The sequence below is a fragment of the Gorilla gorilla genome, chromosome 5 (assembly GCF_029281585.2).
Source record: "Gorilla gorilla gorilla isolate KB3781 chromosome 5, NHGRI_mGorGor1-v2.1_pri, whole genome shotgun sequence".
NCBI classification, from domain to species: Eukaryota; Metazoa; Chordata; class Mammalia; order Primates; family Hominidae; genus Gorilla; species Gorilla gorilla.
Window position 1 is genome coordinate 140,238,291 of NC_073229.2, and position 22,813 is coordinate 140,261,103.

A 22,813-nucleotide genomic window follows, 5' to 3' on the forward strand; every position below is an offset into this window, starting at 1 on the left:
GGGATAATTTAGTGAAAATAATTGTGTAAAGAAGGGAAAGTCATATGTAAATGACTTTATGTAAAGAAGGTAAAACTACATATGTGTAATCACAATGTCTATATTTGACCTTATGGCCAGCATACTAGCTACCTTTATTTTTCGTGGCATAAATGACTTCTAATAATTTCTTCTAATAATATCCTCTGGAAGTATAAAATCTATAATACTCAAATAAGTAAATCTAATAGCAATCCATTTATAATTCTCTTACTATATTTTATAGTTTACTAACATACATTTGCAAACAATATATTATTTGGTTTTCCTTATTTGTGGGCTTTATAAAAATAGAATTATGTTACATGTAGTCTCTTGAAACTTTTTTCGCCCAATATTATGCTACCAAATTGCACCCGTTATTATACATCACTCAATTCATTCTTTTAATCTTGCATATTTTATTCAATAAATAAGCCATAAATTATTCCTCACCCATTAATAGATATTCAAATTGATTCCAGCATTTGCTATTAGAAATTTAGGTGGTATCAACATCTTCTGGGAAAAAAGATTTACTCTGACAATGGAAATGGGAAGAATTCGTACGCTCATTACTAGTAACAGTCTAAGTCTTGGGCTAGCTGGTTATATGGATGTTCATTAATTATTATGCTTTAGAACCTACCTGAAAGTTACATATATTATTTTGTATTTATAAAATATATTTTAAGACAAAATTGATAAACTAGAATATTTTATAATACTAAAAATTTTGGATAATGGAGATTCATGCTTTAAAAGATGGTAGAAATTTCTTTAAGCACCAAAATTTTCAAAACGAAAAATTATCTATTGGGATTCTTTGGTCTCCACTAATTACTATGTAACAATTTTGTTTTCTATCATTTTCCCGGGACCTACTAAATCAATAGCATGTCTTTCCATTTTCCTCAGCTATCGCTTCCCTGAGTTAGACTTTGATAAGAGATAGCACAGAGTTCAAAGTGATTCATCATCAAAATCAGTACCTGTCTGTTTTGCTATAAACTATTGCATAACACAAATGCAAGGTATTGAGTTGCTTTTTTATTGTTTTTATCTGAAATGTCACTGTATTCTCTGGATTATAACAGCCTAAGGCTAAACAGAGGAATACTCTATAACCACTGTATACCAGAAAAGAAAACCAGGGCTTCTTAATTCATTCCCTATCTGTCTTCTAGGAAAGTGCAAAGAGGATCATGTGTTGTTCTTGTGTATAAAAGATTCCTTGAAGCATCTTGGATTAAGTCGTGCACAAGATGGCTGAATAGGAACAGCTCCGGTCTGCAGCTCCCAGCAAGATCAACACAGAAGGTGGGTGATTTCTGCATTTCCAACTGAGGTACCCAGATCATCTCATTGGGACTGTTTAGACAGTTGGTGCAGCCCACAGAGGGCAAGCAGAAGAATGAGGCATCGCCTCACCCAGGAAGCTCAAGGGGTCAGGGAACTCCTTACCCTAGCCAAGGGAAGCCATAAGGGACTATGCCGTGAGGAATGGTGCACTCCAGCCCAGATACTACTCTTTTCCCACAGTCTTTGCAACCCACAGACGAGGAGATTCCCTTGGGTGCCAATGCCACCAGGGCCCTGGGTTTCAAGCACAAAACTGGGCAGCCGTTTGGGCAGACACCAAGCTAGCTGTAGGAGTCTTTTTCATACCCCAGTGGTGCCTGGATCACCAGCGAGACAGAACCGTTCACTCCCCTGGAAAGGGGGCTGAAAGCCAGGGATCCCAGTGGTCTAGCTCAGCGGATCGCACCCCCACGGAGCCCAGCAAGCTAAGATCCACTGACTTGAAATTCTTACTGCCAGCACAGTAGTCTGAAGTCTACCTGGGACACTAGAGCTTGGTCAGGGAAGGGGCATCCACCATTACTGAGGCTTGAGTAGGCGGTTTTTCCCTCACAGTGTAAACAAAGCCACCAGGAAGTTCAAACTAGGCAGAGCCCACCACAGCTCTGCAAAGCCGCTGTAGCCAGATGGCCTCTGTAGCTTCCTCCTCTCTGGGCAGGGCATCTCTGAAACAAAGGCAGCAGCCCCAATCAGGGGCTTATAGATAAAATTCCCATCTCCCTAGGACAGAACACCTGGGGGAAGGGGCAGCTATGGGCGCAGCTTCAGCAGACTTATACATTCCTGCCTGCCAGCAAAGGGAGGCCCACTAGACTAGCAGCAGATCTCTCTGCAAAAACCCCACATGCCAGAATAGAGTGGGGGACAATATTCAACATTCCTAAAGAAAATAATTTTCAACCCAAAATTTTATATCCAGACAAACTAAGCTTCACAAGCAAAGGAGAAATAAAATCCTTTACAGACAAGCAAATGCTGAGAGATTTTGTCACCACCAGGCCTGCCTTACAAGAGCTCCTGAAGGAAGTACTAAATATGGACAGGAAAAACAGCTTTCAGACACTGCAAAAACATACCAAATTGTAAAGACCATCGACACTGTGAAGAAACTACATCAACTAACGGGCAAAATAACCAGCTAGCATCATAATGACAGGATTAAATACACACACAACAATATTAACCTTAAATGTAAATTGGCTAAATGCTGCAACTAAAAGACACAGACTGGCAAATTAGATAAAGAGTAAAGACTCATTGATGTGCTGTATTCAGGAGATCCATCTCACGTGCAAAGACACATATAGGCTCAAAACAAAGGAATGGGGGAATATTTACCAAGTAAATGGAAAGCAAAAAAAAAGCAGGGTTGCAATCCTAGTCTCTGATAAGACAGACTTTAAACCAATAAAAATCAAAAAAGACAAAGAAGGTCATTACATAATGGTAAAGGGATCAATGCAACAAGAAAAGCTAACAATTCTAAATATGTATGCACCCAATATAAGAGCACCCAGATTCATAAACCAAGTTCTTAGAGACCTACAAACAGACTTAGACTCTCACACAATAATAGTGGGAGACTTTAACACCCACTGTTAATATTAGACAGACCAAAATGAGACAGAAAATTAATAAGGGCATTCAGGACTTGAACTCATCTCTGGACCAAGCGGACCTAATAAACATCTACACAACTCTCCACCCTGAATCAATAGAATACACATTGTTCTCAGCACCACATTGCACTTATTCTAAAAGTGATCACCTAATTGGAAGTAAAACACTCCTTAACAAATGCAAAAGAATGGAAATCATAACAAACAGTCTATCAGACCACAGTGCAATCAAATTAGAACTCAGGATTAAGAAACTTACTCAAAACCTCACAACTACATGGAAACTGAACAACCTGCTCCTGAATGACTACTGAGTAAATAATGAAATTAAGGCAGAAATAAATAAGTTCTTTGAAACCAACGAGAACAAAGACATAACATACCAGAATCTCTGGGACACAGCTAAACCAGAGTTTAGAGGGAAATTTATAGCACTAAATGCCCACAGAAGGAAGCGGGAAAGATCTAAAACCCCTGCAAAATCTAAAATCTCTGCAAAAACCCCACATGCCAGAATAGAGTGGGGGACAATATTCAACATTCCTAAAGAAAATAATTTTCAACCCAAAATTTTATATCCAGACAAACTAAGCTTCACAAGCAAAGGAGAAATAAAATCCTTTACAGACAAGCAAATGCTGAGAGATTTTGTCACCACCAGGCCTGCCTTACAAGAGCTCCTGAAGGAAGTACTAAATATGGACAGGAAAAACAGCTTTCAGACACTGCAAAAACATACCAAATTGTAAAGACCATTGACACTGTGAAGAAACTACATCAACTAACGGGCAAAATAACCAGCTAGCATCATAATGACAGGATTATGTTGACACCCTAACATCGCAATTAAAAGTACTAGAGACGCAAGAGCAAACAAATTCAAAAGCTAGCAGAAGACAAGAAATAACTGAGATCAGAGTAGAACTGAAGGAGATAGAGACATGAAAAACCCTTCAAAAAATCAATGAATCCAGGAAGTGGTCTATTGAAAAGATTAACAAAATAGATAGACTGCTAGACAGACTAATAAAGAAGAAAAGAGAGAAGAATCAAATAGACATGAAAAGTGATAAAGGGGATATCACCACTGATCCCACAGAAGTACAAAATGCCCTCAGAGAATACTATAAACACCTCTACACAAATAAACTAGAAAATCCAGAAGAAATGGATAAATTCCTGGAAACATACACCCTCCCAAGTCGAAACCAGAAAGAAGTTGAATGCCTGAATAGACCAATAACAAGTTCCGAAATTGTGGCAGTAATTAACAGCCTTCCAACCAAAAAAAACCCAGGACCAGACGGATTCACAGCTGAATTCTACCAGAGGTACAAAGAGAAGCTGGTACCATTCCTTCTGAAACTATTCCAAACAGTAGAAAAAGAGGCACTGCTCCCTAACTCATTTTATGAGGCCAGCATCATCCTGTGACCAAAATCTGGCAGAGACACAATAAAAAAAGAAAATTTCAGGCCAATATCCCTGATTAACATCGATGCGAAAATCCTCAATAAAATACTGGCAAACTGAATCCAGCAACATATAAAAAGTTATCCACCATAATCAAGTCGGTTTCATCCTTCGGATGCAAGGCTGACTCAACATATGCAAAACAATAAGCATAATCCATCACATAAACAGAACCAACGACAAAAACTACATGATTATCTCAATATATGCAGAAAAGGCCTTCAATAAAATTCAACACCCCTTCATGCTAAAGAATCTCAATAAACTAGGTATTGATGGAATGTATCTCAAAATAATAAGAGCGATTTATGACAAACCCACAGCCAATATCATACTGAATGGGCAAAAGCTGGAAGCATTCCCTTTGAAAATTGGCACAAGACAAGGATGCTCTCTCTCACCAATCCTATTCAACATGGTATTGAAAGTTCTGGCCAAGGCAATCAGGCAAGAGAAAGAAATAAAGAGTATTCAAATAGGAAGAAAGGAAGTCAAATTGTCTCTGTTTGCAGATGACATGATTGTGTATTTAGAAAACCCCATTGTCTCAGCCCAAAATTTCCTTAAGCTGATAAGCAACTTCAGCAAAGTGTCAATACAAAATCAATGTGCAAAATTCACAAGCATTCCTATACACCAATAATAGACAAACAGAGAGCCAAATCATGAGTGAACTCTCATTCACAATTGCTACAAAGAGAATAAAATACCTAGGAATACAACTTACAAGGGATGTGAAGGACCTCTTCAAGGAGAACTACAAACCACTGCTCAAGGAAATAAGAGAGGACACAAACAAATGGAAAAACATTCCATGCTTATGGATAGAAAGAATCAATATCGTGAAAATGGCCATACTGCCCAAAGTAATTTATAGATTCAATGCTATCCCCATCAAGCTACCACTGACTTTCTTCTCAGAATTAGAAAAAAACTACTTTAAATTTCATACGGAACCAAAAAAGAGCCCACATAGCCAAGACAATCCTAAGCAAAAAGAACAAAGCTGGAGGCATCATGCCACCTGACTTCAAACTATACTACAAGGCAACAGTAACCAAAACAGCATGGTACTGCTACCAAAACAGATATATAGACCAATGGAACAGAACAGAGGCCTCAGAAATAATGCCACACATCTACAAACATCTGATCTTTGACAAACCTGACAAAAACAAGAAATGGGGAAAGGATTCCCTATTGAATAAATGGTGTTGGGAAAACTGGCTAGCCATATGCAGAAAACTGAAACTGGACCCCTTCCTTACAACTTATACAAAAATTAACTCAAGATGCATTAAAGACTTAAACATAAGACCTAAAATCATAAAAACCCTAGAAGAAAACCTACTCAATACCATTCAGGACATAGGCATGGGCAAAGACTTCAAGACTAAAAGAAAACATAGGCAATATCATTCAGGACATAGGCATGGGCAAAGACTTCATGACTAAACCACCAAAAGCAATGGCAACAAAAGTCAAAATTGACAAATGGGATCTAATTAAACTAAAGAGCTTCTGCACAGCAAAAGAAACTATCATCAGAGTAAACAGGCAACCTAGAGAATGGGAGAAAATGTTTGCAATCTATCCATCTGACAAAGGGCTAATATCCAGAATCTACAAGGAACTTAAACAAATTTACAAGAAAAAAACAAACAATCCCATCAAAAAGTGGGTGAAGGATATGAACAGACATTTCTCAAAAGAAGACATTTATGCAACCAACAAACATATGAAAAAAAGCTCATCATCACTGGTCATTAGAGAAATGCAAATCAAAACCATGATGAGATACCATCTCATGCCAGTTAGAATGGCGATCATTAAAGAGTCAGGAAACAATAGATGCTGGAGAGGATATGGAGAAATAGGAATGCTTTACACTGTTGGTGGGAGTCTACATTAGTTCAACCATTGTGGAAGACAATGTGCTGATTCCTCAAGGATCTAGATCCAGAAATAGCATTTGACCCAGCAATCCCATTACTGGGTATATCCCCAAAGGATTATAAATCATTCTACTTAAAGACACATGCACACATATGTTTACTGCAGCACTGTTCACAATAGCAAAGACTTGGAACCAACCCAAATGCCCATCAGTGATAGACTGGATAAAGAAAATGTAGCACATATACACCATGGAATACTATGCAGCCATAAAAAAGGATGAGTTCATATCCTTTGCAGGGACATGGAGGAAGCTGGAAACCATCTTTCTCAGCAAACTAACACAAGAACAGAAAACCAAACACTGCATGTTCTCACTCATAAGTGGGAATTGAACAATGATAACATGTGGACACAGTGAGGGGAACATCACACACCAGGGCCTGTAGCGGGGTAGGGGGCTAGGGGAGGGATAGCATTAAGAGAAATACCTGAGGTAGGTGATGGGTTGATGGGTGCAGCAAACAACCATGGCACGTGTATACCTATGAAACAAACCTGCACATTCTGCACATGTATCCCAGAACTTAAAGTATAATAATAATAAGAAGAATAAACATTCCTTGAATAGATAGATCTGAGTACATTCTTTTTCTTTTTAAAAATAGTACTACTAGTATACCAGAGGGAGGGAAAGGTATTAAAAATGTAGATTCAAGGTTTATAATTAAATATTCAAGTACCCCTGACTCAGTATTTCCAAGTTGTGGTCCTGATGCCCCCATAATCTACTACCTGTATCTGTATTGTGAAGTTTCCTTCACAAACTTCTTCATGAGTTACATATATATATATATATATATATGTATGTATATATATTTATATACATACATATATATTTGCTGCCTCTACTTTAAGACCTAGGACTGAACTCATTCTTCCCACAACATGACCTCAAAATGTGAGAGGTCACCCATAAGAAAAACTGATGAATTTTTCTAATAAATTTGGGAAGGCCAAATCCATGGAGCTAAAGATGAACCTTCAAACTAGCCTCACTCTACTCCAACCTCCAAATATCTAACCCACCAGGGGATACTGAATACCTACCAAATCTGATGCCGTAGAAAGGGTCAAGCCTTTGATAAATCACAACCAGACATCTGTAGTTTTTTTAGGAACCTGCAGACTCTACCCAGAGATGGAGGCAGCTGTGTTCCACTTCCTCTTTTTTTTTTTTTTAATTGAGATGGAGTCTTGCTCTGTTGCCCAGGCTGGAGTGCAGTGGCTCAATCTCCACCTTCCAGATTCAAGTGATTCTCCTGCCTCAGTCTCCCAAGTAGCTGGGATTACAACCATGTGCCACCATGCCTGGCTAATCCAGCTTCCGGATTCAAGTGATTCTTCTGCCTCAGTCTCCCCAGTAGCTGGGATTACAAGCATGTGACACCATGCCTGGCTAATTTTGTAGCTAATTTTTAGTAGAGATGGGGTTTCACCATGTTGGCTGGGCTGGTCTCGAACTCCTGACCTCAAGTGATTCACCCACCTCAGCCTCCCAAAGTGCTGGGATCCACTGCCTCTTTTGCTTTTGTTTTCTCTCAGCTTTGATTATCAGGATGGACCTAAGTTCCATATGTGAAGCCCTCCCATACAATTCTTTTCCTATGGTTCAACCCAGCCTAAATGTGTCACTGAAGAGTTCCAGACAGAGCAGGCAGTTGCCCTTTATAATTCTCTTTTCTACAGGCTATCACCCACCATTACTTTATGAAACTGCTTTTAGTGTCACCAAATAATTATCCAGCAAACCTAATGGTCTTTCCCTCTTCCTCAGTACCTTGACCTTTCTTTAGCATTTAACTCAAAACCTCTTTATTGACATTCTATCTCCTTGCTTTGAAAAAGATGCTTTGATTTGCTTCCACTTTGATGAATTTTTCATCATTGTTTTCTTCAGTGGCCCTTTTTCTTCCCTGTATTAGTTAGGCTTTGTTCCATCACAACTATTTAATTAGCTCATGAGTCTAAAGGTTACCACTTTGGGATAGTATCTGCTGATCTTAGCTGGGCTTGCTCAGTCAGCTCATGAGTCAGCTGGCCAGTAGGACATCTCTTCACATAGTCTCACTTCCTCCTGGAGGTTAGCTTAGGATTTTTATGGCAGTTGCAGGACTCCAAGAGAACTAAGAAAGAAAACTCCAATGTGCAAGTGCTTTTTAAGTCTCCACTTTTGTCACATTTGCAACTGTCCCACTGGCCAAAGCACGTGATTTGGCAAAGCCAAGAATGAGTGTGGGAGGAGACTACCCCAAGAATGCAGATGCAAGGAAGCACAAAAAGATGGGACAGTTACTACAACTTACACACCACTTATTCACCTAAACTACAGCTATTTAAATCTAAAGACTTGATCTTTGCCTCATTGCTCCTGTTAGACTCTCATTGTTTGATTCTTAGAATCCTTGTGAAGTTTAAAATATTCTGCTGTTCTTATATTACTGTGACATCTATAATACCTTGGTGTGAATGCTTCAAAATCCATTTTTACAGAATAGAGTTGGCTCTTTGCCTTGACTTTTGTGTTTCTAAATTTCCTTTGGACATTTTCACTGAGATGTTCTACTGGGGCTTCAATTTCGACATGAACTAAAATTGAATGTATTATCTTCCTCTCTGTTTCAACCATTCCTTCCTTGTCTGCTTCAATAAAAATTACCATATGACACATGTATTTATCTTAATGTTTCACCTGGTCCCAAGTTACATTTTTTGTTGTTTTGAGACAGGGTCTTGCCCTTTCACCTAGGCTGTAGTGCAGTGGTGAGATGCCAGCTCACGGTAACCTTGACCTCCCAGCTAAAGCAATCCTCCCACCTCAGCCTCCTGAGTAGCTGGGATTACAGGCAAGCGCCACCAGGCCCAGGTAATTTTTGTATTTTTTTTTAGAGATGGGGTCTCGCCATGTTGCCCAGGCTGGTCTCAAACTCCTGGGCTCAAGTGATCTTCCCACCTCAACCTCCAAAAGTACTGGGATCACAGGCATGAGCCACCATGCTGAGCCCCCAAATTACATATTTTTTGTGTCAGTCTCTTTCTCCTCTCCTCTTCTACATCTAATTTGTAGTTTTACTTCTACCATTTACCAAATAAGAATATATGAATTTACTTAAATTTTAGCTTTAATTTCCTTACCCTAAAAATAGTGATAAGAAAATTTGCCTTGCAGAGCTATTAGAAGGATTAAATTAGTTTTGTATGCTTATCGCATTGAATGTATTCAAAAATGTTATTTTCCTTCCCCTTAAGTCTTCTTGATTCTTATTCTTGGGATTGTTCACATCCCTGCACTTCTTTTTTTTTTAACAGTACCACAAATTAAAATTAAGCCCTTATAACCTCAAGCCATGGACCTTTGAAATATAATTTCACTATACTTCTCTATAGCTAGCTTATCTCTTCTCTAATCCATTCCTACCTCCTCGTAGTCTTTTCAAAGCCCTGCTTTCTATCTATTTCTATTTCCCATTAGATAAAACCCACTCTTTAAACTATCATACATGCTCTTTTCCAAAACTTGTTCCTGGCTAGTTTTCCAGATTTGTTTCCCATTGCTCTTCTCCATGAATGCTTCAGCTAAACTCTACAACTTGCCATTCCCTGAATACACTTTTACTTTCCCTCCTGTATATTATTCAAGGAATTGTACTGAATTGTTCATCTCTCTAGGCTTTTAGAAATTCAGCTCGGTAAGCATTGAGTAAAACTAAATAAGACAGTCTTTCTGCTCCAGGAAATTTACAATCTCAGGAGAAAATAGATAGTCTCACTTTCTGAGATTATAAATTCTCTGGGACACAAAAAGTCTTGCATAGTTTTCCAGGCAATCAAAGACTTTACAGCCTCATAAGACAAAAGTTTTATAGCTAGCTGTTACATGATAAAAGTACAGGCTCTGAGAGCAAGCTGGAGGCAGATAAATCTCACTTCCATCATTTACTAGTTGTGTGGACGTAAGCAGTTTACTTAAACTCTTTCAGCTTCAGTCTCTTCATCTGCAAATGGGGGTAATAAAAGCATCTGTCTCATAGGATAATAATATAAGACAATGCAAGTTAAGTTATTTGTATGGTAAGTGACATAATGGTATGCTCTCAGTAAATGTCAGTTATCCCTGACCATTGCTCTACTAACAATAAATACAAAATCATGGGAAAACAAAATAAATTAAGAATTCTTTCTATGAAGGTTAGAAAACTTTTAGGAAAGGGGTCATATGAGCTGAACCCTGAAAGGAAGGTATGATTTCCCCCAAATCAGGACTGATCTCTTCTATCTCTGCACTCATTCTTCCAACTATTTGTGTCTTCATTCATGAGTTGAACATTGTTTTTCACATGCACACTACATGGCAGACAGTTTGTGACATGCTTATGGCATTTATCAACATCTGTCTATGCTAACTGAGGAAATGAAAATTAACTCTTGACATCCTGTACCTGGACTGGCACTTAACGGCTAGACCTTGCTGTCTTCTGTTGAACATAAATAATCTCACAAAACATCAACTTCAGACGAGGCTACACTGTGACTATGATGGATCAAGACAAAAACAAGATCAGATCATTCCATAATCAAGTCTCAACACCCACAAAAACATGGATATTGTCCATCCTAAAAAATGACCAAACATCTACTTATCTTGGCTAACCTGAGTGACTGATGTTTCTTAACCAATTCTAGCTTTATTCCCAAACTAATCTTCCATCTTTCTCAGTAAGATTTATTAAATACCTAATTACACAGTTATTCCCATTTCTTAACAATATCCAAAACAGAGCAATGCCTGCTTCCTTAAAATCTCCCCAAAGTCACATCCCTAGATCTAATAGTGGGCCCTATCTAACACCCTCTTACTGAAGTGCTCTACTCTTCACCATGTGTGTTCTCCTTCCCTGCAATGAATAATAAAACACTACAGATGTGTTCCTGATGTGCTTTTGACAAAGGGCATTGTCACAACATTCTTGGTTTATTAATCTTACCTCCTGAAACTGTAAAATTCTCTGGAGAAGAGCATTGTCTTATTAATTTTCATATCTCCCACTATACAAAAACAGTGTCTTTAATAGAGTAAATACATACAAAAAGTTTGTTGAATGGATAACTGAATCTCATAGAAACTATTTTCTTCAATGACCAGAAATGGTGAAAAAACATTGGAGAAAGTATCCTGAATCCTGCTTCTCAGAAGTGCAACTAGGAGTATCCAGAAATTATTCTCTAGCAGTGACTTTGCAGGCAGCACAATGCTGGAAGTTGCAGGGTCGTGTCTTGGTATGTCAGAATTAATTATTATTCAGAAGTGGTAAAAAGATATATGTGAGATCTAAATAGCATTACAATTACCTTATAGCTATCAACAATACTGGCCTTTCAGAGGAACCTTAAAGTGGGATCTTCTGAATCATCCAAATCATGCTGCCAATGTGGTATACAACATTTGTGTTAACAGGAATATTTACTATGAAATAGTATTCTAAATGTCTTTCAAGTAAGATACCTAGTATAAAGTTCAAAAGTTCCTATTAATTTACTGAATTGCATGTTTATTTTACCCATAAAAAGGCACAGAAATCATGAAAAAAGTATTTGATTGAGAATTTAGTCTGAATTTAAAGGCACTATAAAATGCACCATCTGAATATTAAAAATACGTTAATAAAAACATTAAAGAATCGGACATTCAATTGACTCAATTGGTAAATAGAAAAATATTCAACTAAAAAACTTTGTAGAAAAAAATGGCATCATGACAGAAAGATATTACACAAGGGACAGTCTATGACAGTATCTGAATTTATCCAAATAAGCAATAAAGTAGGTGATCCAGAGTATATGATCTACATTTGCATCTATGCATTTTAGCAAATTTCTTCTGTTACATTAATCTTCAAGGGAACAGCCATATAAACTAATACTAAAGTTGCAGGCTTTAGGAAAATATCTGTAAGGAACCCTGCAATATCGTTAAAACTGCTATTAATCTATATAACTACCTTCCCTAGGGAAACTGGCTCAATCCTTTCAGTGCTAAGAAGAGCTAAGAACCCATATTTAAAATGGGAGTCAGAGAATGCTGCAGAGAAATTAGTAGTTAATTAGTGAGAAAACTAGTAAAAAGAAGATAAAATTATTTTTTGGTAATGTTAGAATGTACAGTAAAAATCTATTAATATTCAGTAAAGAGTCAGACTTTCAGCTTATGTAAGCTGAAAAATATTTCATACACATAATAATTAGAAATTATGTATATTGAGCATAAAAACTGAGATTACAAGTCTGGCCCCACAACATTAATTTTGTAAATTGGATCTAGATTTGCTCTCCATTTAAAAGCTCTGGCCAGTAAATCCTCTACTTTAAATATAACCATAGTATGGTTTAATATGTGTATATGTGATTTTTAGACGCCATTTCAATGAGATTTACAGTCTGTTCCTGACTTGATATTCAGTCTACATTACAAAGAATATTTGAATTGGTCTATGACTCTTAAGTATTTTCTCCCCAGAGGTGGATTAGAGCAACTAATTTCTGAGAACCTGGGAATTACGCTTTTATGACTGTGAGTCTAACCAAATATTAAGGCGTGAGCAATTTCATTGAGAAATGAATAAAAAATAGCTTATGCCTTTAATGTAGAATTTTCTGGTAGGTAAAAATGCAATTCAGAGAGGAACAGTTAAAGAAGAGATGTCTCTGTGGGCTGCTCTTTAAAAGACCTGAGATTTGTAGATAAGCAATCATTCATTTAGTTATTCATCTACCCAATCAGTGCTTATTATTCATAGGTATCATACTAAGCTCTGGGAGGAGCAATGGCTCACCTTTCCACTACCCATATCCATAGTTTACAGCACTGCAGAAAATAAATTAGCAGTAAAGACAAAGTGTGCTAACAACTCTAGGCAGGAACACCTCATGTAGTCTAGTATGTCAGGAAAGGCTTGGGGAAGGAGGAACAAATAGGGTGAGACTTGAAGGATAAGTTAAGCTGGTCAGGAAAAAAAGAGGAAGGAGAGGGTTATAGGCAGAGAGAATAGCCCATCTGAAGACCAAGGCTGCAGGTGAGGGAGAGTGCAGACGGTCGAAGACTGAAAGACACTCAATGTCCAGGACACCTGTTACAGGGAAAGAATATTGTGAGCTCAGACTAGAGTGGGGATGTAAAGTATGATCCATTTAGACAGAAGTAAAAGAGGAGCTGCCAACTAAATGAAACATAATATTTATTAAACCTTACTATGTGTCAGGTTCTCTGCAGTGCACCCTTTCTGCACAGTCTCATTTATGTCACATAATGATCCTATAAGATAGGTGTCACTGTGATTCCTATTTAACAGATGAGAAACAGAGGCAGAGGGGTCAAGTAATTTGCTCAGGCTCACACAGCTAAGACATTACAGAGTCAAATTCAAATCTAGATCATCTGAGCCTATATTTTATGTTCTTAGGCATACCATAGGCTAGGTCAAAAAGGGTAACCAGCATTATATTTCAGTAAAACTCTATACACTAATGTTTGGATCTAGTTGAAATATTCACCAGAAGAACCCAAAGGCTGCTCTTATTTATATTGTCCATATAGATTCTCACTATTGTATTGGTAGTTAGAAAATCTGAAGGGAATTTTCTGAGCTGCAACAAGAATTAATTGAGGCAAAGTTTTGTTGGTTTTTCCTCTTTTGGTAACCTCAAGAACAATGAAAGTGCACAGCATATAGTAGCTGCTAAAAGAATTTAGTCCTGCTTTACTGTATAGAAGGTTGTGTCTACTTTGACAATCTCAGTTTGGTGAGATTCTTGACTTCTACTCATCAAAAAGCAACACTAGGATGTATCTGCAGAGACAAACCATGGAATTAAATTAATTCATTTGAACAAAAGTAAACCAATTTGAATCCAATAGAACATTTTCTTTTCAAAGAATAAATTTGATCAAGTTAAAATTTGGGTTCTAATCCTTAAGACTGGAGCTCAGTAGTTAATGATTTATTTCACTCACATAAGATTTTTCCCATTGTTAGTAATTTGTAGAAAACCTGAAAAGCAAAAATAATCAATACTTTTACTAAAGAGTGATTCTGAATGACATATTGCAATTGGAAATTTTAAAGTATTATCAATGTTGCTACTTTTCCTAGAAAAGACTCCTAACTCATTTTAATGATGCCATACTATGTCACTTCACTGGTTCTCAAAGGTACTTTGAGATGCATGTAATCAAGCTTTACTGCTATTAATTATTTAACCCAGGTATTAATTAAACCTCAACTGGGATTTTAACATAGTTGAATTGGTTGCTCTTTTCTTCACATCTATGATTTTGCTATTATTTTTATGAAATATATTCTAATTTAGTAGTTAATTATTTTTCTTAAAAATAGTGGCAATTTATGTAAAAATTTATTATATAACAAATTGAGTTAGTTATATTAACATAAACAGTACAATTATATTAACATGAAGTCATATAATATTATACCTGAGATGAAATTTTTTGATAAATTATTTTAAAAACGTATTTGTCATATTCTTATTTTACATCATCATAAATAACATATGATGAAAAATAACTCAAAGGATGGGGACAGTAACGCTAATTAATCTCATGGCATTTAAATATGCTTTTGGTTGACTTAAATGATTTGTGCTAAAATTTTTATCTTGATTAATCCAAAACACTTGATAAACAACCATATGTATATTTATAGTGTATTTTTTATAAATATAGTATTATTTATATAGTATATTATATATTATATTATACTATTATAATATTATATATTATATTATACTATTATAATATTATATATTATATTATACTATTATAATATAATACATTATATTATATTATACTATTATAATATAATATATTATATTATATTATACTATTATAATATATATTATATTATATTATACTATTATAATATATATTATATTATACATTATAATATATATTATATTATACATTATAATATATATTATATTATACTATTATAATATATATTATATTATACTATTATAATATATATTATATTATACTATTATAATATATATTATATTATACTATTATAATATATATTATATTATATTATACTATTATAATATATATTATATTATACTATTATAATATATATTATATTATACTATTATAATATATATTATATTATACTATTATAATATATATTATATTATACTATTATAATATATATTATATTATATTATATTATACTATTATATTATATATTATATTATACTATTATAATATTATATATTATATAATATTATATATTATATATTATATAATATTATATAATGGTATATTATACTATTATATATTATACTATATATTATATATTATATAGTATAATATAGTATATTATAATACTATATTTTATAAATATAGTATTATTTATATATATAAATACCTTTTTATTTCATTTCTAAAATTATAGTAAGTATACTTTGTCTTAGAGGAGAGAATCCAGAAATGCCAGGCATTATTTTCAGGCATTTATTACTAGGTATTATTTTCATTTTGACACATGGGCATTTAGTCTTCCCTGACAACTTACACAAAGGGAACAAAATAAATGATCTAGATAAAGAACAATTGTGGAACTGATGGCACACTGGTGACTTTTAATAATTCAAACTTCTCAAAGTAGATAACATCTATTATGTCAGAGTGGATTATGAATATTCTGATGACTTTTAAAATGTATTAAGGGTAATGTTTCTATACCTATAATTAAGATGCACATTGTTTCTATACCTATAATTAAGATGCAAAAGCTGGTCTCATATCCCAGCTAAGAAAAAAATCTGCTGACATTTAAGTTGAAAATGATTAGGCACACTATGTACAATTTGTATTCAATAATTATTAAATTCCACAGCATTCAAATGACAAAATAGCAAAGCCTCACTCTATTTTAAAACGGTGATATAAGAATCTTTCCAAGAATATACCACTTTGTTTCACCATGCTGCTTTCTTCAAGCTCGACAATGGCAATCATCATAGGTTAGATAAAATCTTCAAAGAACTCTAGTCTGACACACTAAAGAGCAGCACAAGCAGGAAAATATGGCCTAAATACATGGAGAAAAATCCCATTACTTTTATACTTCAGAACATTCTCACATTTTTATACCATAATCATAAACTACCAACAAAACTACAAGTTACAAATGTTTATTCTTGCTTTCTTTTTCAAGGAAGCCACTGAAATGATGAATAGATGAGGAACTGGAAATTATCTACCTTTCACACTAATAAGAGGAGAGGAAAAACTTTCTACAAAATCCAGTACTTTGCTTCTTCCCCTGCTAAAGTGCTAACAAGAGATACAAAGACACCATCGTAGGTCAGTATGGGTGGCTCCTCTAGCCCTCCTACCCACAAAGGTATGCCATGCTCAAATTTAGGAGACAGAAATAAACTTTATAGCCTTTATTGTTTCACACATAAGTGTGGAAATATTTCTTAACATAAAGCCAAATTATATATATATAACAAAGCAAATACTAATTCCTCTGCCTCTGCTGAGTCATTCACTTAGCACCATACCAGGCCTATAGAATGGACTTAAGACAAAATTATTGATTCACAAGTAAGAAGATACACAAGAATATGACCTAGAAAAATGTGGAGCTTAATAAACAATAAACTTTAGAGATGATTGTAGTGATCTAATTTTCTTAATAGAACCTTCATTTATGTCTTTGAGAAGTGTATGGAGTCAGAAGTTCAGCAGCACATTTCATTGTTGTTATCATAACTTAAACTTAACATGCAAAGGGGAGTCAAATCAGCTATCTCAACTGCTGCCCTTGGCTTGCGTGGTCAAGTTGGCGAAGCAGAAATCATCAGTGGCTGGCTTATGTGATTATGTCCACCCCATTCCCCTCCTACCAATCCCCTTTCTGGGAGATTAAACTGATCTCATCTCTGATCCTAGTTCAATTTAACACAGAAGTATGTTAGACAACACCTAAGGTACACTTTAACAATTAAGCAAACAATTGTTCATTTGGTTTTTTTTTTTTTTTTTTGGTTGGTGGGGATTCGAGATAGGGTCTGGCTCTGTCACCCAGCCTGGAGTGCAGTGGCACAACCATAGCTCACTGCAGCCTCAACCTCCCAGGTTCAAGCAGTCTTCCTGACCCAGCCTCACTCTCTGGAGTAGCTGGGACTACAGGTTTGTGCCACCATGCCTAGCTAATTTTTTAATTTTTTTGTAGAGACTGGGTCTCACTATGTTGCTCAGCCTGTTCTTGAACTCCTGGACACAGGTGATCCTCCCTAAGCAAAAAAACTTTTTAAACTCTTTGCAGATAAATGATGCTACGTCTAATATTATTGCTGATCATATTGCTTTTTATCAATATTTTGCAATACTTGAATTTTTTACAATTAAAGCAATGAAATTTAAAGCCATTACTTTTGGTTCTAATATTTATATGTTATTTCCACATCATTATTTTGTATGTGAACTTTATATCTTTAAAAACACCATAAATAAAATATTAAAGAAAGTTCTGATTAATAAGACCCTAAGGGCAAGGTTTTCAAGGGATTTCACATTGAAGATGTTGAAGAATAAGACTCATCTCTAAAATGAGCTAGGAATAAATTCAAGTCGAAGATAAGATAAATCTAATGATTCTTCATAAAGACAAAATAAATCTTCAAGAATTGGTTTATTATATCACTTAGTGGAAGATATTCAGTAAAGGTGAAAAGCATTTCTAAGTGGGATAAGAATTAGTAAACTGGGCTTTTTAAACAATAGTTTGTTTTTCAACATCTCTACTTCCAAGTATAAAAGAAAACAAACAAACTGCAAACTAAAGCCTTAAACTAATTTTCCCTGGCACCAATAACTCCAGAAGTATTTGCAGTTTCTTCTTACAGATGCAAGTCAAAAGCAAAGACATAAAAACACAAATACTAACATACGTTGCATTAAACTGGTCTAACTAGGAATTAGATGACAGCTTTCATTGGTTTCCCATTACTTACTCATCCCATACATGTGGATATAAACAATAATCTTTCCTTAAGTCTACTTACTGAGCTCACGATTTTAAAAAATTACGTTAATTTTCACAGCATTCAGGAGAAAAAAAAATAGACTTTTGAAAAAACTCACTGAAGAAAAAATATTAAAATAAGTTGTTTTTATATAATTCTTCAAGTGTTAAAGTACTGTGTGAGCCACTGGGACACACTCACGCGGAAGACTGTTCAGTAAAAATCGCTTCTATTTAAGATGGAGGGGAATTCTAGAAGCTACAGCTACTTGCACTAAGAGTATTGAAGCAATTTTGCCTTACGGTGACAAGAAACTTCAGAAGTAACCCAGGTTCACAGGTGAAGACCATAGTGTGCACTTAAAAGAAAACAAGTAGCCTGTTCCAGCCAGGAGGCAGAGTGTCAGCATTTTCTGGGCATCATGTTTTTTATTCCAGTGGATGTGAAGATCCCAAGGAAAGCTAACTACAGAGATCTAGAATGGTACTGACAGGTAGGAATGCTGCTGAGAACCAATTCCAAGAAGAAAGGTCAAGGTAATGTGCAGAGGGAAAAAATATTATTGGCTACAAATGGCTCTGAGGATCAAAAATAGCCATAATAATTTAGTTGCCTTATTTTGTGTTTGTAGGCAAAGAAAATCTGAATTAATAAGAACACTGCTCTCAAGGCTTTTACCCAGAATATGATACCTTCGGATTGCTTGACTTGTTTCAGTCAATTTGCTTTCTTCAGCATTTCTAATACAGTCAAGCATGAATGTAACTGAACCACTACATATGAACATAAGAGCTCCTGTTCCCAGATAGTCAGGAAATCCATTGGTCATGGCAACCCCAGAGAGTTGCAGATGAGGAAATTGAGGTCCTAAGTAGTTACATGAGTTGAATATATTTAAAACTAACAGATTATGAATTCAAGGCATGAAACATTAATATATTATTATTATAATATACATGTTATGCCAAATATAAAATATGCATAACACCATACAGGACATAGAAATCATATAGTAGTGAAAACAGATAAATGCACATAAGTGTATCCAATATATAAAGATATTTCCTGTAGATTATCACAGAAAGCAAATGTTCACACAGGTGATTTTCCCACTTGATAACTGATCAATTCCATTCATCAAAAGTATATTTCAATTCATTTCTATTTAAGCATAAATTAAGACCCTTCTAAATATTTATAGGTTCTTGGTGTTGAAAAGAATCTCAAAACTCAAAAATCGTCAAACCTCCCTTCATATGTGATGTATGAGTTTGGAAAGCAGAAACAATGCTCTATGGCTATTTATTATTATCTTATTCCCTGGACCAGTAAGGTACGCACACATAAAAATAAGAAACACTTACATGAGAACATAAGAGAATCTCCAATGGTTTCCCTATTAAGAAACCATTCTATAAAACGAGTCCATTTTTTGAAAGACATTCCCAGTCTAAGGTTTCACTGGATTCAGGCAGCAATGAGATCAGGGCCAATGACAGTCTCCATTTGCTTCCCAACCCACCAGACCCCAAGTATCCATTGTCAAGACTATGTTTTATCCACTTTGTATTCAGTCACTACTAGAATAATCTCCTTTACCCTCCCCAACTCACCAGGCCCACTACTGTCTATGCCTGGCACTTGGAGGGGTGGTAGGTGGATGGATGGATGGATGGATGGATGGATGGATGGATGGATGGGTGAATAAGTACATAAAAACTTTCCTCTTTTGTTGCACTATAATTCATATTTCATTCAAATACCAGGATAAAGTCTTTATCTCCTCTTCAAGGAGATGTTGTCCTTTTTCCTATCAAAATTTACCAAATGTCTGTAGCTGGCCAGTTTCTAATCATAACAAAAACTAAAAGATACCATAATTTGGGTAGCATATCTCAGGATCTGGGAATTTAAAAAAAAAAGTCTATATCATGACATCACTGAGAACATTAGTATCTTCTAAGTGTTGTCTTCTACATTAGCCCTGTATATTCCCATCAGAATGAAAGGGATTAGGATTAGAGCTAGGGCTACAGTTGATATATTATTACCCTGGAATGTTTCAAAGTTTTTTTTAAAAAAAAGGATCTGAAGTTTAGATTTGAGAATATCATTAAGGGAAGTCCTATAATTTACCTTCAAACAAAATGCAATTTTGTTGTTAAAGTGAGGCATGAGTTATTTTACAGCCAAAGAGAGGGTACAGTATTAAACACATCATTTGTTTATGTTGAACATACACCCTGGACCTGTGGGTGTACATACTGTAATTGAAGTCATCTCAACAACAATTACTGGCCAGTTTCACACTCACTTAGCGGGGGAGGTGTGTTTCAATTAGTGGTTTCTTGCCAGTACTTCCTCATACTTTTCAGGCAACTCTTTGGACGTTAGGGGGTTGTACAGAAGTAGAAAGGAAAACTCATTACCCAGCCCTCAGAGAGTTCAGAAATTAAGTATAAGTTTGTACTACTCACGGCTCTGCCTGTAGGCTTCTGTCCTCAGCCACGTAGTTAGAAGGAATATAGCCTTGTAGTTGCTGACTGGAGCCATCTCGTCTTTTCTCCAAGTGTCTGGCAAACCACCAGCCCTCATGCAAAGTGTCCAGAACTTGAAGTTTGTCACCTGCCCGGAAGCTCAAGTCCTCAGCAGTCCGAGCCTGGTAATCAAACAAAGCCACAAAGTAGTGGCCATGCCTCTGTGACTGGGGAGAGCAATGGGCCCCTGGATTTTCAATCACGGTTGACTTGTCTGCCTCCGTGGACAAACAGGGGAGATAGGGTTCTAGGTACTCCCAGAGCCTCTGACAGATGTTGCTCATTGTGCCTTGGTGGGGAGAAGAGGAGCAGGGCTTCTCCCTCTCCCCTTAGTCTCTGTGCTCCACCTTCTCTTCCTTCACCAGGCAACTTTGAAGTCAGCACCAACTCACCATACTTCGGAGAGTATGCAAAGTCCCGTTTCAGATCAGTCCAGCAGCTGGGTTGCAGCAAGTCCTACCTGGAGAGACTTACCGGCTTGCTTTCTGTGGCTGGAGGTGCTACCCCGAGGCAAAACTGAGCAGGAGCTGGGCAGCTGCTCACTAGGAAGGTGTCTTTTCTTCTTATCTGCTTAAGAATCCCACAACAAAAATAAAATAAAATTAAAAGGGCTTTATTTAGACAAATATCTGAGAACAGAATGGTGCCATCTTGCCTTTTGTCCCAATAAAAAGTTAGCAAGAGGAAGCTACTAACCCCTGGTAAAACCTCCACGTCTTGCTTTCGCCAGGAGCTCTCCCCCTGTTTCAAGTCTGTTCCTGTCTTTCGACCAGTCCGGATCTGGACGGCTGTCTCCTTTTTGCTAATGAATAACCAACCAGCAGAGGCTGTTGCCTTTAACATTCTGAGCTATGAACAGACTGTAATAATTTCCCCTTACTTCCTGGTTTCTTTCTGTCTGTGATCTAAATGGGATTCTGACCTCTTTACCCCTCCCATCTCCCACACCCAAGATAGACCAGATCCTTTACCAAACTGTTAAAGCAGCCGCTAAAATCTATATTCCTTTTGTTTCATCCTGGAGAAACAGGCTAGCCCAGGTAGCTTTTTGTCTTGCTATGTTCCCAGCACTGAAATTCACGGCAGAGATTTTTTTCCCCGACAAATAGGAGTAGAATTGTTTTGCCACCACTAGGGGAAATTTAAAAAGGCAAATTAAAGTATTTAGGTATTTCTTGTCAGACACAGAGCAATTGGAAAAGAACCATCAAGTCACTCCCTTTTCTCATTACCAAGAATAGATTTTAATAGCTTCAAAGAATAGTCACAGTCTGGAAAAGTAAGAAAGCAGCTGACTAAAATGCTGAGAACCCAAAATGTTGCTTTTTCCCACAGACATTTAATTTCCTATCCTTCAAGTACTATTTTGGAAACACACACACACACACACACACACACACACACGCTACACACCAACTAGGTGACCAGTAGAGAAAAAAAGAGTAGAACAGAAAAAGAGCTCTTTGCACACTGCTGTGGGGGCTCTTTCTACTAAACTTTGACCTCCAGATCTATGCTAGTTCTTACTAACTTACTTGGCAAGAACTCAGGAACTAATGAGACTGACATCAGGACAGCCATCTCTAGACAGGCAGTGGTTTTTGCTTGACCTTCCCTAGTTCAGAGCAGCTGTCTCACAAATATGTGCCCTGGATCACAAAAACAGCTGGGCAATGAGTCTGGCAGATCAACGTACGGTCATTTATACTAGTAGACAGCATTGCAAACTTGTTTATGATGTGTCACTGATCTCTCTATAAGACTTTTTTTTTATTTCTTTCTTAAAAACAATCTTTCTAAATG

The 22,813-nt window shown here is 36.2% G+C and overlaps 1 protein-coding gene and 1 long non-coding RNA gene across 5 annotated transcripts in view; one reads left to right on the forward strand and one right to left on the reverse strand.

Annotated features, from left to right (window-relative positions):
- Positions 1 to 22,100, reverse strand: part of FRK (fyn related Src family tyrosine kinase) — a 120,475-nt gene extending 98,375 nt beyond the window's left edge. Inside the window, exons 1-2 of one of the 4 annotated variants that reach the window (XM_055391772.1) lie at positions 21,707 to 22,100; positions 20,951 to 21,577 (exon numbers count right to left, since the gene is read on the reverse strand). In XM_055391772.1, the coding sequence (XP_055247747.1) occupies positions 20,951 to 21,294 (344 nt within the window). In that variant the 5' untranslated portion in view covers positions 21,295 to 21,577; positions 21,707 to 22,100. Of the gene's footprint in view, positions 1 to 20,950 lie in introns of all 4 variants that reach the window. The other 3 variants (XM_063707809.1, XM_063707808.1, XM_004044562.5) reach the window with 3 other exon arrangements.
- On the forward strand, positions 1,205 to 17,051 carry LOC129534502 (uncharacterized). The gene is made up of 3 exons (XR_008681117.2): positions 1,205 to 1,338; positions 11,572 to 11,705; positions 16,655 to 17,051. It is a non-coding gene; the product is annotated as an uncharacterized lncRNA (long non-coding RNA).
- Positions 22,101 to 22,813: the final 713 nt, after the last annotated feature.